The sequence below is a fragment of the Rhincodon typus genome, chromosome 24 (assembly GCF_021869965.1).
Source record: "Rhincodon typus isolate 14 chromosome 24, sRhiTyp1.1, whole genome shotgun sequence".
Lineage (NCBI taxonomy): Eukaryota > Metazoa > Chordata > Chondrichthyes > Orectolobiformes > Rhincodontidae > Rhincodon > Rhincodon typus.
This window is the reverse complement of record NC_063355.1, coordinates 11729022-11747796: the sequence shown is the minus strand read 5'-3', so window position 1 is coordinate 11747796 and position 18775 is coordinate 11729022. Positions and strand designations below refer to the sequence as shown.

Here is an 18775-nt window from a genome sequence, read left to right as displayed (position 1 = left end):
ATTGTTGTCTCAAAGTCTAAAATAAATTCATTTTTCATTATGCTAGTTGATAAAGATTAATCTTGGATATTCTAAATGTTATAAGGTAGTAATTAGAGATGGTAAATTTAAGGAAATCTTCCTTCTGAATATATTGAATAGTATTTAACATAAAGGGGAAAATTGGAAAAAGATAAATAACAGGCTCAGGAGTTTTGATGTAGAATCCCTACAGTGTAGAAGCCCATCGAGTCCACACCAATCCTCCAAAGAGCATCCCTCTCAGACCCGCACCCCACTACCCTATCCCAGTAACCCTGCATTTCCCATGACTAGCCCACCTTGCCTGTATATCCTTGGACACTATGGGGCAATTTAACATGACCAAACCACCTAACCTGCACATCCCTGGACTGTGGGAGGAAACTGGAGCACACGAAGGAAACACATGCAGACACCGGGAGATTGTGCGAATGATTAACTCTTAGTCACTCATTGTGTTAGCAATGAAGCAAACTGTCTGCTCATTATAATGAGAGTACAATGTAGCCCAGCATTAAATATGCTGCTGAGTGGCATCCTGCCTCAAGAGGTGCCCAAGGCTGTACAAGACTATCACGACTTAAAACTCACCTGCACTTCTTAAAAGTGTGTGTGGGGGTGGTGGTGTGCATTCTAGCTGCAGAAGGCTCTCAACTCTTTGTTGAAGAGTCTGTCAGCAGAGCGCCAATGCTGCAAAAATGCAAACAGTAAGCTCCAAAGTTCTCTACTGGCAGAGGGTGAACAGGTGACAATGAGGAGATAGAGAGAAAAGATGGCTATCACAGATATTGCAAGCAGTCTGGTCCTGAGTTTGCACCCAGAAAGAACTTCAATTACCCTACACATACAGTCAAGGTCAGTGAGTACATCTTCAAATGCTCTGTCCAAACGGGTGAGCTACGAACCTCATGCACTGCTCCATTTATCACACACCTGCCTTCCCTGGTAGCCTAGTGGTTATGATTTGGTGCTCTCACTGCTGCGGCCTGGGTTCAATTCCCGGTCAGGGAATGCAAGTCCTTCTCCTCTAGCTTTTGGGCAGCATGGTGGCCCAGTGGTTAGCACTGTTGCCTCATAGTGGCAGGAACACGGGTTCAATTCCACCCTTGGGCAACTGTCTGTGTGGAGTTTGTATGTTCTTCCTGCATGGGTTTCCTCTGGGTGCTTCAGTTTCCTCCCATTGTCCAAAGAAGTGCAGGCTAGGTGGATTGGCCATGCTAAATTGCCTGTAGTGTTCAGGGGTGTGTAGATTTGGGGGATGTGTCTGGGTTGGATGCTCTGAGGGTCAGTGGGACTGAAGGACCTGTTTCCACACTGTAGGGATTCCATGATGATCATCTCTTATCAGGCACAATTTTGACGTTACATTCTTAGCCTCACCTCACTCTTGCGTACTTACAATACCTGAAGCCCTCAAACTCTCATTGCTCAGCTTCACACTGCAACTATTTAACTGTGACAGGCACAACAGTAACTTTTGTTAAGGGAAAATAATGTGGATGGTGTAGACCTGAAATATAGACAAATACAAAATACTCAACAGGCCAGGCAGCATCTGGAGGAAGAAAGGGAATTAGCATTTCAGATTAATGAAACATGTTCTGATGAAAATGCTTTAAATTTAAACCTTAATTCTGTTCCTCTCCACAGACAGGAATAGGAATAGGCCCTTCAGGCCATCAGGCTTGCTTTGCCATACAATTAGATTATGACTGATCATCTCGCTCTGAGCTGCCTGAGATGTTCTCTTTATCTGTCTTCACTTAGCATCTTTAATAGGATAAAAATTCCAAGTTGTTTCCAAAGAGCACTCTAAAACAAAATTTGTAATCAGGATGTTAGCTAAGTGGAGGCTACTATAAGTCAGGGCGATGGGAGTCGGGGTGCATAGGCAGAGTTTTGGATCTCTTCAAGGTAATGAAAGACAAACAGCGACAGTTCAGCCGGTAGTGTGTTAGAATAATTAAGTCTGGAGGTAGCAAACCTATAGACAAGGGTGTCAGTAATGGCTAAAGTGTCAAATCATGTGATGTTCGCAAGATGGGAAAAGGCAGCCTGAATGTTGGCAAGGGTTTGTTGTTGGAGGCTGGTCTTGGGGTCAACATGACAATGAGGGAGTGAACAGACCATTGGAGTCTCCACTGGCTGCTGCCTGAGTATCTTCAGGGTCTGCATCTGCTCACCCTGGAGCCCCAAACTTAGCTTTTGCACACGCACACGCACACGCACATGCACACCAAGCCATGCTGAAGCCGGGGGAGTGACAGCGGTTCTATGTAGCATCAAGCTGCTACCCTGTAGTGCCAGCATCTTTTCTCCTGTCTCTGCCATTCTACCTGTGCCCATGTGCCTTTCTGCAAGACAGACTGCTGTTACCCATTCAAGGTGGTGCTAGCCAACGCTGGGCCTCCTTGAGCCAGAGTTGCACAAGGTCATACTGCAAGGGCTAGCTACACTCTCCCCCAGCAATAACCTTCCTCAGTTACACTGCAACCACGAAGGGAGCACCAAGCTAGGAACAGTCCTCTGGGCAAATTTTGCAGCCTTATTCTGTTAGCCTTGACAAATTTATGACTCTTAGGGCAAATATTGAATGATTCCATAATATGCACACACCACTATAATGTTTACCTTCCCTAGTTCCATAGCAACAGCACCTCTGAAGGATGTAACCAAAGACCCAACCACTTCCGAAGTAAACGTTTTTAAAATTGCTTTATGATGTAAAAATCTGAAGAAACTATGCCAGTTTAACATTATTGTATTTTGCCAAGGGTTTATTTGCAATAGAGTCAATATTTAGAAAATACCGTGGTGAACTGTTAGACAGTTCCATTGAAATATTGAGCGAGTATTGTGCAAACTATTACAAACTATACACCTGTACTTTGTGCATCATTCCCATTTGTGTGCTGTTTGGAACTCATCAAGTTTTATTTATGTCTTCCCTATTAATTCACAAACTGTACGTGGGCCCTGTTCCAATATTTTCATGTTTGAATCCCAAAGGGACATTTTTCTAAGAAAATAAACAAAATGAACAAAGCATTTTAATAGTTTTGAATATCCTTTGTACACTGTCGATAAATGGCACTGAATGGTAAATCTGTGGTTGGCACCTCTACTTGAGCATTACATACAATCATTACAAATATGTAACAGCCTGTGTATTTAACCTCAATTAAATATACAAGGTAGGGCTGATTCTTTGTTGGTGGTATTACAGGGAGCAATGGCTGGAAACTGCAGTAACTGATTCCCTATCTACTAATTTGTTGCAATTTCTGAGCTGGAACTTGGGTACCCAACTGCATCGAACTCATATTTCACCAGGGTTGAGTGGAAGGGAAATTGTGTGTCATACTTGATGGGCAGCTGATGCCCAAACGCTAGCAGTTCGATGTGTACCCAGCCATGTCTTTCATGAGTGTGAAATCGTTCAGAATTATCATTGCACCATGATCTTACAGTTGCTGCTAAATCAATTGCATCGTGCTTTTAGCCTCCTACTTGCTTTAGCAGAGAATGTGCTAATACCAAGAGAGGCCCATTGTAAGCGTGTCCATTTAGTTGATTGCAAAATTTTGCATTAATAAGCAGAAGAGTTTACCAGATTTATGAGACAATAACACTGCAATTATTTAGTAAGTGGTTTGAAGGTCAATTGGCAGTAGCGGCAGCTCTGAATGCACACCCTTGTACAGGTATGGACTAAACACCAAATAAATAAGACTACAGGAATTAGGAGAAGAATTAGGCCATTCAGCCCATCGAGTCTGCTCCCCAATTCAATGAGATTGTGGCTTATTTAATAACCTCAACTCCACTTTCCTGCTCTTTCCTTTGATCCACTTACTGATGAAAAAAATCAGCCCTGAATATTCATATTACTAAGTGGAAAACTATTTATTATGAATGTTAATTGGGGAGAGATAAATGTCAAGTCAAAAGTTGAAGATTATAAACTCCTTAAACTTTGGTCTCCCAATTAGGCCAATTAACGTCGAGAAATTATCAAATTGTGAAGGCTGATCATCGATTTTTTTCAGCCACATGCTAGATTAGAATTCACTGTCTTGGACTGATTGGTGAAAGAACATTGAATTATCGCAGTTGTCCGGCCTATCTTCATCAGAATAGCATTTACACAAATCTGTAACAACCCACTTCCGAAAGCTATTCATTCCCTCTTTTCAGGGATCAGTTTGAATACTTGTGCCATTCAAAAAAAAGAAAGTTTTTGCAAGTTTTTGCACAATATGAAATGGTTTGCAGATTCATACATAGTAGTGCCCTTCATGTTCTTCCTGTAAATCGACATCAATTTTCCACAGTCATTTTGGCTATATTGTTACAGATTAACTGCTACAAGTTATCTGAAGTTGTAAAATTCCATGACCGGTATGCAATCTGTAGAACGTTGTGACAAAGGACACCCCTCACCCCTCCAACCTCACTCCGTTTCCCAGCAGAAACAAATTTACAGATTGGAATCATCTGACAAGTTGCAGCAGTGCATAATATTACAAGGATATCCTTGACTGCGTTATCGTATGAAGTCCTTGACATTCAACCACTAACACATCTTTCACAGCATGGCACTCCACACCTCCAATCCCAGTGATTGCTGCACAGTACAGGGCCAAACACAATGGGTAAGTAACTCATGTACAATGCAATAATAGGGATATGATGGAAATGTCACTGGACCAGGAAACTAGAGGCTCTAACGGTCTAACGGTCTAACGGTCTAGTGACCTAGGTTCAAATCTCTCCACCGCAGTTGATGGGATTTTAAATTCAACAAATAGCCAGTCTCAGCAATGATAAGCATGTCATTAATTGCTGTTAAATACCCTCTGGTTTGCTATTGATCTTCAGGGAAGGAAATCTGCTGCTCACGCCTGGTTTGTTTCCGTGCCAACAGTAATGTGATTATCTCTTAACTTCCTTCTGAAAGCACCTAGCAAGCCACTCAATTCAAGGGCAATTTGGGAGATGCAACAAATGCTGGCCTTGTTAGAATCACCAACTTCTCATGAGAGAATATAAAAAAAGTTGTCAGCCAGTAGAATGGTGTACCTGTTCAAATATCACTGATCATATTTCTCAGCTGGCACTCAGGTGAACTGCCCATCCAATTCTAGACATGACCCCAAGTCACATCCTTCTTAGAAAGCTAGTTTATCACAGCCCAATCACTGGTAAGTCAAAGATAATTAAATAATTTACTATTCCAATCATACTTGTTACAGCTAATACGCCATAATTGTCTAAGGTAGTAAATGCCCAGGCGTTGGTCATCTGCTAATGCCAACAATTAACTACATTCAAATGAGCAGAGAGGGACCAGGAACAGGAGCTCAGATAGCTCTGAATAAGATTACATCGTGTCATAATGACATAGTTCAATTCGATAAATTTGGAGTCAGCAACTTTAATGGTGTTCAAGTGTCAAGGCCTCAAACCTCCAGGACACATTGGATCCATGGAGTACAATGACCTGGATTTTCCAATGGCCACATAATGGCGTAGATGGGAGTTGCACATGGGGGCCCAGCCCTGATCGGCATGTCCTGTCAGAAATGCAGAGCTTCTTTGTTCTGTAGAAGAGGAGTACAATGGCAGTCAGTGTGTGATTGCTACTCCTCAGAAAACCTGGCCCAATGTATTTCGCTGACATTTTGTCAAGGGCCACCATCTTGATCAACACTTTTGTCAAAGGGTTATTCCCCAGAACACTGGAACACAATGCTCCTTGCGTTGATGTAATATGGATCCAAACCCATGAATCCCCAAAGGTTAGGGCTGCATTTGCCTCCAGCTTAAAACGGGCAATACCCACTATTGCCCAGAGGACAGTCGCCAGGGCAATCCCACAGTGGGTCTGATTGGGCCTGTTGCTTCCCTGGCTAACATTAACCAGCCCACACTATAGGAACAATGTGGAGGCTTTGGACAGGGTGCAGACGAGGTTTACCAGGATGTTGCCGGCAGTGTGTTACTATAAGGAAAAACTCGACAAAATTGGATTGCTTTCGTTGGAATGTTAGAGGCTGAGGGACCTGATAGAAATACATACAATTATGTTGAGCATGGATAGGTTGATAATCGAGGTCCAGGGTGGAAATGTCAAAAGCTAGGAGCATAGGTTTAAGGTGAGAGGGGTCAAGTTTAGAGGGGATGTGCGAGGAAAGTTTTTTATACAGAGGGTAGTGGTGCCTGGAACATGCTGCCAGGAGAGATGATAGAAGCACATACAATAGCAATGTTTAAGATGCATTTAGATAGACACAAGAACAGGCAGTGATTAGAGGAATGCGGACCATTTTCAGACTGAAGAGATTAGTTTTGAATGGCATCATGTTCAGCATAGACATGGTGGGCCGAAGGACCTGTTCTTGTGCTGCACTGTTCTTTGTTCAGGCAGAATGTGGAGGGCTAGTTTCTTAATTAGCTGCCTCTGGGACAACATCATTCCATCACAGTCATGTCAAACCTGGAACTGAGCCCAATGTTGGCTCCTGACAATCTTGGTAAAATTGAGCCTGTCACATTGCTCTGGGCAGTCACTGAGTGGAGAATAAATACATGTCCACAGACCAGGAAAGGATAGATAACTCTTTAGGACAGATTGTTACACTGAATTTGTATCTTCTCCAGTTTAAAGAGGCCTTGCCATGGCGGTTAGATAGTCCCGTTTACCTTAATGCAACCTTTCAATGGAAAATTCCAAAAATCATCATATCCCACTGCAGGACAGGCATGGATAGAGGCTTAGCATCTGACAGTAGCACATTTTCCAAAGGGCTTGGGTTAACAAGTCTCATCAGCTTTACATGGCCCTGAGATTTCTTTGTGCTCACTAATGCTTGTTGGCTTCACTGAGGTAGTAGCAATAAAGTGGTCTGCCTTCTTTATGTGAACTGTAAACCTCATGTAAACCTCCATAAACTCATTTATTTAATGGGTTTAATGGCTGCTGCAAGACAAGAAATTTCCCAACTTCACTCAGAGTATACCTACACCAGGTAAACTCCAACCATTCAAGAAAGCGGCTCATCACCACCTTCTGAAGGGCAGTTTTGGATGGATGACCTTGCCATTAAAGTTCCACCTTCTCTGAAAGAATAAAAGAAAAGATTTAGCTAAAGGAAGTTGACTGACCTGACACCCATGTCCCACTGCGCTTAAAGGTTGCTCCATTATCTGTTGACAACTTGAATGGTATCCTTCCATTTTCATACAGCAATGGTGAGATGCAGTGAGCCCTATTTTCAGCATCAACGTAACCTTTTGTACGAATGTCTGACTTGAACCTGAAATGGTATGGTGCTGAAATTTTATCCAAGTGAAACATACAGCAGATAAGACCTTTCAATGAACTTGGGATTCACGAGATCACAGCCTGTAACTCTGAGCAGCAACATCTGAACACAAAGGCAGAGGTACGGACGATAGCGCTGACAGCTATTTCCTGCATAAAGATAGAGCCGAAACTGTCTGAAGCTCACAGATGAAATCAAAGCAGAATGCCAATTTCATACTGAGATAAGGTGAGGCTCAGTTTCTCGCCCTGTCACATTTAATGTCAAAATGTTGTGGATTCTCATTAGAAGACTTGGCAGAAAGGAAAACGAGGCAGGCAGTCCACTGGGTTACAAAAGGGGCATTTCACTGCCAGGTCTTCACCTCTCAATGGGGATGTTAAATCGAGGAGGCCTTAGCTGCCCACTCAGGTGAACATCAAAGATCCAATGCCAGCATTTTAAAAAAGAGCAGGTGAGTTATTCTCAATGTCCTGGCCAATATTTATCTGTCAATCAGCAACATAAAAGCATTCATTATCTAGCCAATGTGATAATTCTGTTTATGAAAGCTTGCAATGATACTTTCAAAATATTTTATTGGCTGGAAAGCACTGTGGGGCATCTTATAGTTCGAAGGTGCTTTATAAATAGAAGTCCTTTCTTTATTAAAAGAATAAGAAACACAAAACTGATTTTTTAAAAATGGTAGAAGCTCACGGGATCTGTGATGACTTGGCAAGTTGGATTCAAAATGAGCTGAGTTAGGCAAGGAAGGTGGTTCTGAGGAAGGGTCACCAGATCCGAAACGTTAACTCTATTTTTTCCTTCACAGATGCTGTCAGACCTGCTGAGCTTTTCCAGCAACATTATTTTTGTTCAAAATTAGCTTAATATGGGTGACAGAGGGTGGTGGTAGATGGCTATTTATGTGACTGAAGCCCAGTGTGCAGTAGTGTGTCATAGGGATCAGTGCTGGGTCCCCTATTGTTTGTGATATTAATAAATGATACAGATGAGAATATGAGGGGGACGATCAGTAAGTTTGTGGATGACACAAAGATTGGCTGGGTGGTTGACACTGAGGAGGAAGGTGTTAGATTATAGGTGCATTTAAAAGGATTGGTTATATAGATAGATCAGTTGTAGATGGAATTTAACCCTGAAAAATGTGAACTGATGCACTTTGGAAGAAGGAACAAGACAAGAGAGTATTCAATGAATGCCAGGACACCAGGAAGCTTGGAGGAACAGAGGGATCTGGGATGTTTGTTCACAGATTCCTGAAGGCAGAAGGATTGGTTAATAGGATAGTTAAGAGGCCTTTGAGGACACTTTACTTTATCAGTTGTGGCATAGATTATAAGAGCAGGGACGTTATGTTGGAGCTGTACAGGACTTTGGTTAGGCCACAGCTGGAATACTGTGTGCAGTCCTGATCACTACACCATAGGAGGGATGTGATTGCAATGGAGGGGGTACAGAGGAGATTCACCAGAATGATGCCTTGGATGGAGCATCTTAGCCACCAAGTGAAGCGGGATAAACTCAGGTTGTTTTCTTTGCAGCACAGAAGGCTGAGGGGGGAACCTGATAGCAGTGTATGTGGTTATAAGACACATGGGCAGGCTGGATGGGGCAGCGGCTGTTCCCCCTAGTCGATTGGACACTAATAACGGGGCCGTAATTTTAAAGTAAAAGGCAGGAGCTTTAGAGGGGATTTGAGGAAAAATGTTTTCACCCAGAGTATGGAATGTACTGCCTGGAAGGGTAGTTGAGTTGGGAAACCTCACATCTTTAAAAAGTACTTGGATGCATACTTGAAGCATGATAACCTTCAAGGCTATGGGCCAAGTGGGAATAGTCTGGTTAGAACATGAAGTTCTAATGAAATGTCATACTGGACTCAGATATCTCACTCTGTTTCTCACTCCACAGATGCTGCCAGACCTGCTGAGTTTCTTCAGCATTTCTTATCTTTGTTTTAGACTTCCAGACTCCACAGTATTTTACCTGGTAAAAGTATTCCTGTATTATCAGGAATTTACCAAAGTTGTGGGAAGGTCAAAAGGTATGGGTACGTGATCAAAACAGAGAAGGTATGATAATCCAGAGTGACAAAAATCAACAAAGATTTTGTGACATACACACAGCAGAAAGTACCATAAGATGAAATTTGAACCTGAAATTTAAGAGGAGCAGGACATCTCAGATTGCCAGGAAGACCATCCAAGTCAAGAACCAAGTTGCACAACACAGATTACCATTCAAAATAAAAACTGAAACAACTGCGGATGCTGTAAATCAGGAACAAAAACAGAAGTTGCTGGAAAAGCTCAGCAGGTCTGGCAGCATCTGTGAATGAAAACAACAGAGTTAACGTTTCGGATCCGGTGACCCTTCCTCAGTTCTGAAATGTTAACTCTGTTTTTTTCCCTCACAGATTACCATTCGTCCAGGTCAAACAAAAACACATTCTGGGAGAGACTTGAAACCTCCAAACCAAGTGAAGCTATGAAGTCAGAGGCTTGTGGGAAATGGGGTGGTGTGTGTGTGTTTGTAAATGTAAAAATATGAATGTGTGTAATAATATAATAATGAGGATGAAGACTTGAGGGGCGATGATGCATGCGAGCCTCAAGGGGTTAATATTTGGAAGAGCATGATTCACACCACCCAGTGTGATGATGCCACACACAGACAGTCTGGGACAGTCAGTGGAGAGATACGGAGGGATTTTAGCATGAACAGTAGTACAGATACACGGACTCATATAACCCAGATCTAGTTTGCTGCAATGCAACAAATGTCTTAGTGATTACCCAGCTCCAGAGCTTTCTGTAAGTTACACCAAAGAGGTGGATTGCTCCATCTACAACAAAGCATTATATCTGTTCATGGATGTTCTTTGAGCTGGAAGAAGGTTTGTGGTGGAGTTCACTAGACATCAGTGCTGGGACTTTGCTTTTCCTGATATATATTAATGACCTGAACCTTGTTCTTAAGTGCACAATTTCAATATGTGTGGTTGATACAACACTTGGAAGCTTTGTAATTTGTGAGGAAGAAAGTGCAGAACTTCAAAAGGAAATATACAAGTTGGTGGAATAGGCAGTCAGATGGCAGATGAAGTTCAATGTAAAAAAAATGAAGAGATTCATTTTAATGGGAAGAATGTGGAGACATGATATAAAATTAAAGTTAGAGCTCTAAAGGGATTTCAGAAACACAGGGAATTGGGTGTATATGTGCATAAGTCACAAATAAATGTGGCACAATAGGTTGAGTGAATGATTCATAAAACGTACAGTATCCTGAGCTGTATAAACAGGGGTACAGAGTATAGGAGCAAAGAGGTTATAATGAACTTCTTTTTAAAAATTTTACGCATCAGCTGGAGTATTGCATCCAGTTACAGACACCACACTTTCAGAAGAATGTGATGCTTTGGAGAGAATGCACAAAAGTTATGAGAATGGCTCCAGGGATAAGGAACTTCAGTTGTGAAGATACCTCGCGAGGTTAGGACTGTGCTTTCTTAGAGAAAGGAAGGAGAATAGAAATGAAGCTCATGAGAGGACTACACACGGTAAATAGAGAGTTACCACTCATGAAAGGATATGACAGATTTAAAGTCATTGGGAAAAGAGATGCATGAGAAAGCTTTCAGGTGCCGTCAGGAGTGACGTCTGGAATGCATTTCCTGTCAGTGTAGTAAAGGCAGATCCAATTGATACATTCAAATGAGAGACTGTTCATTGAAAATTAACAATGTGCAGGGTTACAGAGACAATGCCAGAAAATGGCACTAAACGAAATGCTTATTTGGAAACGAAATGGGCTGAATGGCCTCTTTCTGCATTGTAATAATTCTGTGAAATCTGTGATTCATATCAGACAACTTCATTCCCATCCCAGGCTCTGTATCATTGCAATGCAATAGCTACTATGCATCAATATTTGGTATAACTGAGATCTTGCAACATTGCCTTTTGAAAATAGGTATTAATTAAAAATTATCCAAATTAGACGACCAGAGTAAATGGTGAACTGTAACAAACAGCGGGAAAGAAAATCAGGCAGGTTCTAGATCTGCAATATCTGTTTTACATATGGAGGCAAAGTGAAAAGAGCCTCAGGGAGCGAATGCAGATTCTACATCAAGCTTGTAACCAATTGAAAATCTATCCTGATGAATAGCGATTAGGCTAATCCAAGCTGTAATCCAGTTTATACCCAACCGTTTAACAAATGATACATTATGGAAATAACACTAATTATATTGTAAAATATTCTTATCTCCGGATTATAAAGAAAAAAAAATGACCATGTTTTTCTGTAGCATATTCAAAATTAAACACACCTAATATTAACTAGTCCTGAGATAGGCTGTTTATAGACTCACTTGCAAACTATCTTGTCTCGAGCATTAAATGTTGCATTAACAATGACAAAGTCTGCTCCTCCCATTAAGGTTCCAGATTGAGGAGACACCCGGAGACAGAAGTCCCTGTAATCTGGACAACATGTAGCCAACGATCCGCACGTCACGTGACAGGAACAATCAGCCAGCTTTTGTCCACAACTGTTTTGACATGAATTCTGAGCACCTGAAAATGAAAAAAAAGACATATTCAAGATTGAATCATATACTTTCAAGTTCCCGTGATTGAAGCGAGTGATGGAACAGGATGGATTGGTTGGAGGGCCAGTATCTCTTCCAATGGTTTTCATGAGCCTATTATCCTCTCGCCACCCAACATATTAACTTGACGACACTTCCGTATACCTTCGATTCTTGTTAGAATTCTATTCCAATCTCCTGCAGCGAGTAACTCACCTCCTGACTCCCCAAAGCATGTCCTCTACAAGGCACAAGTCAGGAGTGTGATGGAATACTCCCCACTTGCCTGGATGAGTGCAGTCCCAACAACACTCAAGAAGCTTGACACCATCTAGAACAAAGCAGCCCACTTGGTTGGCACCACATCCACAAGCATCCGCTCCCTCCACCACCGACGCCCAGTAGCAGCAGTGTGTACCATCTACAAGATGCACTGCAGAAATTCACCAAAGATCCTCAGACAGCCCCTTCCAAACCCATGACCTCTTCCATCTAGAAGGACAAGGGCAGCAGATACATGAGAACACCAGCACCTGCAAGTTCCCGTCCAAGCCACTCACCTTCCGGACCTAGAAATATATTGCCATTCCTTCACTGTTCGTGGGTCAAATCCTGAAATTCCCTCCTTACGGGCATTGTGGGTCAACCTACAGCACATGGACTGCAGTGGCTCAAGAAGGCAGCTCACCACCACCTTCTCAAGGGCATCTAGGGATGGACAATAAATGCTGACCAGCCAACAATGCCCACATCCCACAAATAAATTTTTAAAAAGCCCTCAACCATGTCTGTTCTATTTCACTCCCTTCTGCTCAAGCCTCTTCCCCACTTCCCAGAATAACTATCACGTTCTTCCTGCCTTCATCTTCTACACCAACAGTCTCTGTATTAAGCACATCCTTTGCCAATTTTTCCACCTCCAAGTGATGCCACCACCAAACACAGCTATCCCTGCCCTCTGCTTTTATCATTCCAAAGGGACTGATCTCTCTAAAACATTCTGGTCTACATCTCTGTCACCCCCAACACCCTCTCCCTTTTCTGTAGCATTTCAAAATTAAACACAGCTTATTTGATGAGTAAGAGGCTTTTAAAGAGGTGTTGATTAGAGTGCAGGACAGACATGTCCCTGTGAAAATGAAGGATAGAAAGGGCAAGATTAGGGAACCATGGATGACAGGTGAAATTGTGAGACTAGCCAAGAGGAAAAAGGAAGCATATATAAGGCCCATGCAACTGAAAACAGATGAAGCTTTGGAAGAATATCGGGAAAACAGGACCAATCTGAAACAAGGAATTAAGAGGGCTAAATGGGGCCATGAAATATCTTTAGCAAACAGGGTTAAGGAAAATCCCAAAGCCTTCTATTTGTACATAAGGAGCAAGAGGGTAACTAGAGAAAGGATTGGCCCACTCAAGGACAAAGGAGGGAAGTTATGCGAGGAGTCAGAGAAAATGAGTGAGATTCTTAATGAGTACTTTGCGTCGGTATTCATTGAGGAGAGGGACATGTCGGATGTTGAGGTTAGGGATAGATGTTTGATTACTCTAGGTCAAGTTGGCATAAGGAAAGGGAAAGTGTTGGGTATTCTAAAAGGCATTAGGGTGGACAAGTCCCCAGGTCCAGATGGGATCTATCCCAGGTTACTGAGGGAAGCAAGAGAGGAAATAGCTGGGGCCTTAACAGATATCTTTGCAGCATCCTTGAGCATGGGTGAGGTCCTGGAGGACTGGAGAATTGCTAATGTTGTCCCCTTGTTTAAGAAGGGTAGCAAGGATAATCCAGGTAATTATAGACCGGTGAGCCTGACGTCAGAGGTGGGGAAGCTGCTGGAGAAGATACTGAGGGATAGGATCTATTTACATTTGGAAGAAAATGGGCTTATTAGTGATAGGCAGCATGGTTTTGTGCAGGGAAGGTCATGTCTTGCCAACTTGATAGAATTCTTTGAAGAAGTGACAAAGTTGATAGATGAGGGAAGGGCTGTAGATGTCATACACATGGACTTCAGTAAGGCATTTGATAAGGTTCCCCATGGTAGGCTGATGGAGAAAGTGAAGTCGCATGGGGTCCAGAGTGTACGAGCTAGATGGATAGAGAACTGGCTGGGCAACAGGAGACAGAGAGTTGTATTGGAAGGGAGTTTCTCAAAATGGAGAACTGTGACCAATGGTGTTCCACGGGGATCCGTGTTGGGACCACTGTTGTTTGTGATATACATAAATGATCTGGAGGAAGGTATAGATGGTCTGATTAGCAAGTTTGCAGATGACACTAAGATTGGTGGAGTAGCAGATAGTGAAGGGGACTGTCGGAGAATGCAGCAGAATATAGATAGATTGGAGATTTGGGCGGAGAAATGGCAGATGGATTCAATCCAGGCAAATGCGAGGTGATGTATTTTGGAAGATCCAATTCAAAAGCGAACTATACAGTAAATGGAAAATTGATACACAGAGAGATCTGGGTGTTCAGGTCCATTGTACCCTGAAGGTGGCAACGCAGGTCGATAGAGTGGTCAAGAAGGCATACGGCATGTTTTCATTCATCGGACGGTGTATTGAGTACAAGAGTTGGCAGGTCATGTTACAGTTGTATAGGACTTTGGTTCGACCACATTTGGAATACTGCATACAGTTCTGGTCACCACAATACCAAAAGGATGTGGATGCTTTGGAGAGGGTGCAGAGGAGGTTCACCAGGATGTTGCCTGGTATGGAAGGCACTAGCTATGAAGAGAGGTTAAGTAGATTAGGATTATTTACATTAGAAAGACGGAGGTTGAGGGGGGACCTGATTGAGGTCTACAAAATCATGTGAGGTATGGACAGGGTGGATAACAAGAAGCTTTTTCCCAGAGCGGGGGACTCAATTACTAGGGATCACGATTTCAAGGTGAGAGGGGAAAAGTTTAAGGGAGATATGTGTGGAAAGTTCTTTACACAGAGGGTGGTGGGTGCCTGGAACGCGTTGCCAGCGGAGTTGGTAGAGGCAGGCACGATAGCGTCATTAAGATGTATCTAGACAGATACATGAATGGGCAGGGAGCAGAGGGATACAGATCCTTGGAAAATAGTTAACAGGTTTAGATAGAGGATCTGGATCAGTGCAGGCTTGGAGGGCCAAACGGCCTGTTCCTGTGCTGTAATTTTCTGTGTTCTTTGTTTGTTATATTAACTAGTCCTTAGATAGGCTGTTTACAGACTCACTTGCAAACTATCTTGTCTTGAGCATTAAATGTTGCATTTAATGAGGAAACAGCGATTTGTATATTTGTGTCGTGGCAATATAGTATATTTTGTCATACAATTGTAAAAAAGAAAGTGCTTGAGAGAATCAGCAGCTCTGGCAGCATCTGTGGAGAGAGAAAAAGAGCTAAAGTTTCAAAATCAGTGTGACTCTTCTTTGGAACTGGTCCAGCATCTGTATTTTTTTTAATTTGTGTGTTTAATTCACTGTCACTTCTCTTCCTACTATGGCCAACTTGAAGAAGTTCTGCTCTTCCCTACAACAAGATTTCGTTTCAAATCTTTCAGCTTGTTCACCTTCACTGCTTTGTATTTCCCTCTTTGTCTTCAATTAGGTGTTTACCAAAACCTACTTTTAAATTTCCTTCCTCAGTGATAATCTCCAGCTCTGACTTATTCCACGTGGATTCAACTGGAGTTCCATCCTTCATGTTTTAAATCCATCCAGGATCTCCATGATGTACAACACTGCTTGAGCAACGATTCTCACAACATCCTGAGATCCTCCCCTCAGTGCTATGCACTTCCACTAGCTCAACCTCTCTCTCTCCATCAGCATAACCTCATGCTATCTGTCCCGGTACCCCATTCCATTTCAATTTTTAGAAAAGTTCGAGCATCTGCAGTGTTTTACTTTTACAATTAGTTCTCCTATAACACAATAGTTGCATTCTGTGTGACCTCGCACTATAGAAAATCGCGTTATAGTGAAATCACTATAGAAAACCTCTATACTTATACAGCAGAAAGTTTGTGTTATCCAAACAGCGTACACTATTCATCAACCATGCTCCACCAATTTGCATTAACGAAACACGCATTATAGCAGAGCTACCTGAATGTTAGTGGATTACGTTCACTGATCACAATTAATTTCTGCACACTGGCAAGACCAAACGCAGAGTGGGTGACCACTTCACCTGGATTCGGTTCAAAATCATGACCTTGAGCTTCCAATCACTCATGTTAATTCTCCACGTTATTCCCTTTCTGCCTTTGGCCTGCTGCAGTGTTTGAATGAAGCTCAATGCAAGATTAAACAACAGCACCTCACCTTTTAACTGAGCACTTTATAGCCTTCCAGAGTCAACACTGATTTCAGCAATTTTAGAAGTTATCCCCTTCCCCACATTTAGTTTTACTTCATTTTGCAGGTTTTGTTTCTACCTGGTATCATTTACACTTACTCATGATTCTGTCTTTCACACCTCCTCTAACGACATCAACGTCTGTTTTCCCTCCGCAGATGCTGCCAAACCTGCTGAGTTTCTCCAGCAATTTCTGCTTTTGTTTCCTTTGAACACATCATTTCATCCTCCGCATCACTTCAAGGCTGATTGCCTTGAGTGCCCAGGTCAACATTTAGCCCTTAACTAACATGATTTAAATGGATTATCCAGCCATTCTCATATTACCGTTTGTGGAAGCTATTTGCGTCCAAATCATTTATCATATTTCCTACATTGTCAACAGTGACTACTCACCTAGCCAGTTGCTCCATGGTGTGCAGACATTTCATTCCCATTCTGGGCAACATCATCAGTGCAACCTCTAATCGAAGCATTGGCGTTCTACTCCATTCTGAATTTATATGATCCCCTAGACTGGTGGGTCTTGTCACTTCTGGTTCTGTTTCTGAGCAGGGGTCTATTTCCATGTGTTTGTTAATGGGGTCCCCTGTTGAGAACCAGGCCTCCAGAAATTTCCTTGCAAGTCTGTCATTCGTTTGTAGAGTGACTTTGTTCAAGTCGAATACGGTCGAACACAGACTACTGCTGAAAAACAGAACCAGGAGTGACAAGACTCACTGCACCAGGGTATCATGTAAATTCGGAACGGAGCAGAACACCAATGCTTCGATTAGAGGTCGCACTGATGGTGTTGCCTAGAATGGGAACGAAACGTCTGCACACTACAGAACAACCGACTCGGCGAGCCAATGAACAACTGCATCCACAACCTGAGCTACAAATTTTTGCTAAGACCTTAAACCAGTACTACTTTTCAAAAGAAATAGTAAGAACTGCAGATGCTGGAGTCAGAGACAACGCAATGTGGAGCTGGAGGAACACAGCAGGCCAGGCAGCTTCAGAGGAGCAGGAAAGTTGACGTTTCGGGTCGGGACCCTTCTTCAGAAATGGGGGAGGGGAAAGGGGGCTCTGAAATAAATAGAAAGAGGAGGGGTGGGGGCTGGGGAAGATAGGTGGGATGGTGATAGGTGAGTGCAGGTAGGCAGTGGTGGGGATTGGTCAGTGAGGTGGGAGGGACGGATAGGTGGGTGAGAAGACGGACAGTTTGCGTCAGGGAGGGTTGGTGATGGGATGAGGCTGGGGATGGGGAGATTTTGAAATTGGTAAAATCCACATTTAGGCCATTGGGCTGTAGGCTCCCAAGGCGGAATATGAGGTGCTGCTCCTCCAGTTTGCAGGTGGTGTCATTTTGACACTGGAGGAGGCCCAGGATGGACATGTCACCCAGGGAGTGGGAGGGGGAGTTGAATTAGTTCGCGACTGGAAGGTGTTCTTGTTTGTCGCAAACAGAGTGCAGGTGCTCTACGAGACGGTGTCCAAGTCTCCACTGGGTCTCACCAATGTAGAGGACGCCCCATCGGGATCAGCAGATGCAGTAGATCAAGTTGACGGATGTGCAGGTGAACCCCTATCTGATCTGAAAGGTTTGTTTGGTTCCTTGGCTGGAGATGAGGGGAGAGGTGTAGGGGCAGGTGTAGCACTTCCTGTGGTTGCAGGTAAAGGTGCCGGTGGTGGTGGGGTTAGTGGGGAGTGTGGAGCAGATGAGGGAGATGCGGAGAGAGCGGTCCCTATGAAAGGCAGATAGCGGTGGAGAGGGAAATATATCCTTGATTGTGGGGTCAGATTGCAGGTGGCGGAAGCGGTAGAGAATGATACTTTGGATGCGGAGGTTAGTAGGGTGATATGTGAGGACAAGGGGGATTCTGTCTTTATTTTTGTTGGGGGGAGGGGGTTTGAGGGCAGAAGTGCAGGAAAAGCAAGAGATGCGGTCGAGGGCATTTTTGATGACCAGAGGAGGGAAGTTGTGGTCCTTGAAATAGAAGGACGTCTGGAATGTGCGGGAGTGTAACGCCCTATCTTGGTACCAGATGTGGCGGAGGAATTGGGAATAGGAGATCGCATTCTTGCAGGAAGGTTGGTGAGAGGAGGTGTATTCTAGGTAGCTGCGGGTGTCAGTGGACTTAAAATAGATACTGGTTTCGAGGTGGTCACCAGAGATGGTGACAGAGAGATCCAGGAAGGAGAGAGAGGCATCAGAGATGGTCCAGGTGAACTTGAGCTTGGGGTGAAAGGGGCTAGTAAAGTTGATAAACTGTTCAAGCTCCTCGTGGGAGCATGAGGCAGCGCCAATACAGTCATCGATGTAGCGGAGGAAGAGGTGAGGGATAGTGCCAGTGTAGCAGCGGAAGAGGGACTGTTCCATGTATCCTATGAAGCAGCAGGCATAGCTTGGGCCCATGCAGGTACCAAAATACATTTCAAAAGCATTTCTTTGGCTGTAAAGTACTTTGGGATGTCCTTAGGCTGTGATGGTCTATATCTCT

General features: G+C 43.3%; 1 protein-coding gene across 2 annotated transcripts in view; it reads right to left on the bottom strand.

Annotated features, from left to right (window-relative positions):
- The window catches only part of susd2 (sushi domain containing 2), a 109829-nt gene that overhangs the window by 69617 nt on the left and 21437 nt on the right, over positions 1-18775 (bottom strand). For both annotated transcript variants that reach the window (XM_020513477.2, XM_048611180.1), the window contains exons 2-3: positions 11734-11938; positions 7189-7340 (exon numbers count right to left, since the gene is read on the bottom strand). In XM_020513477.2, coding sequence (XP_020369066.2) covers positions 7189-7340; positions 11734-11938 — 357 coding nt within the window. The remainder of the gene's footprint in view (positions 1-7188; positions 7341-11733; positions 11939-18775) is intronic.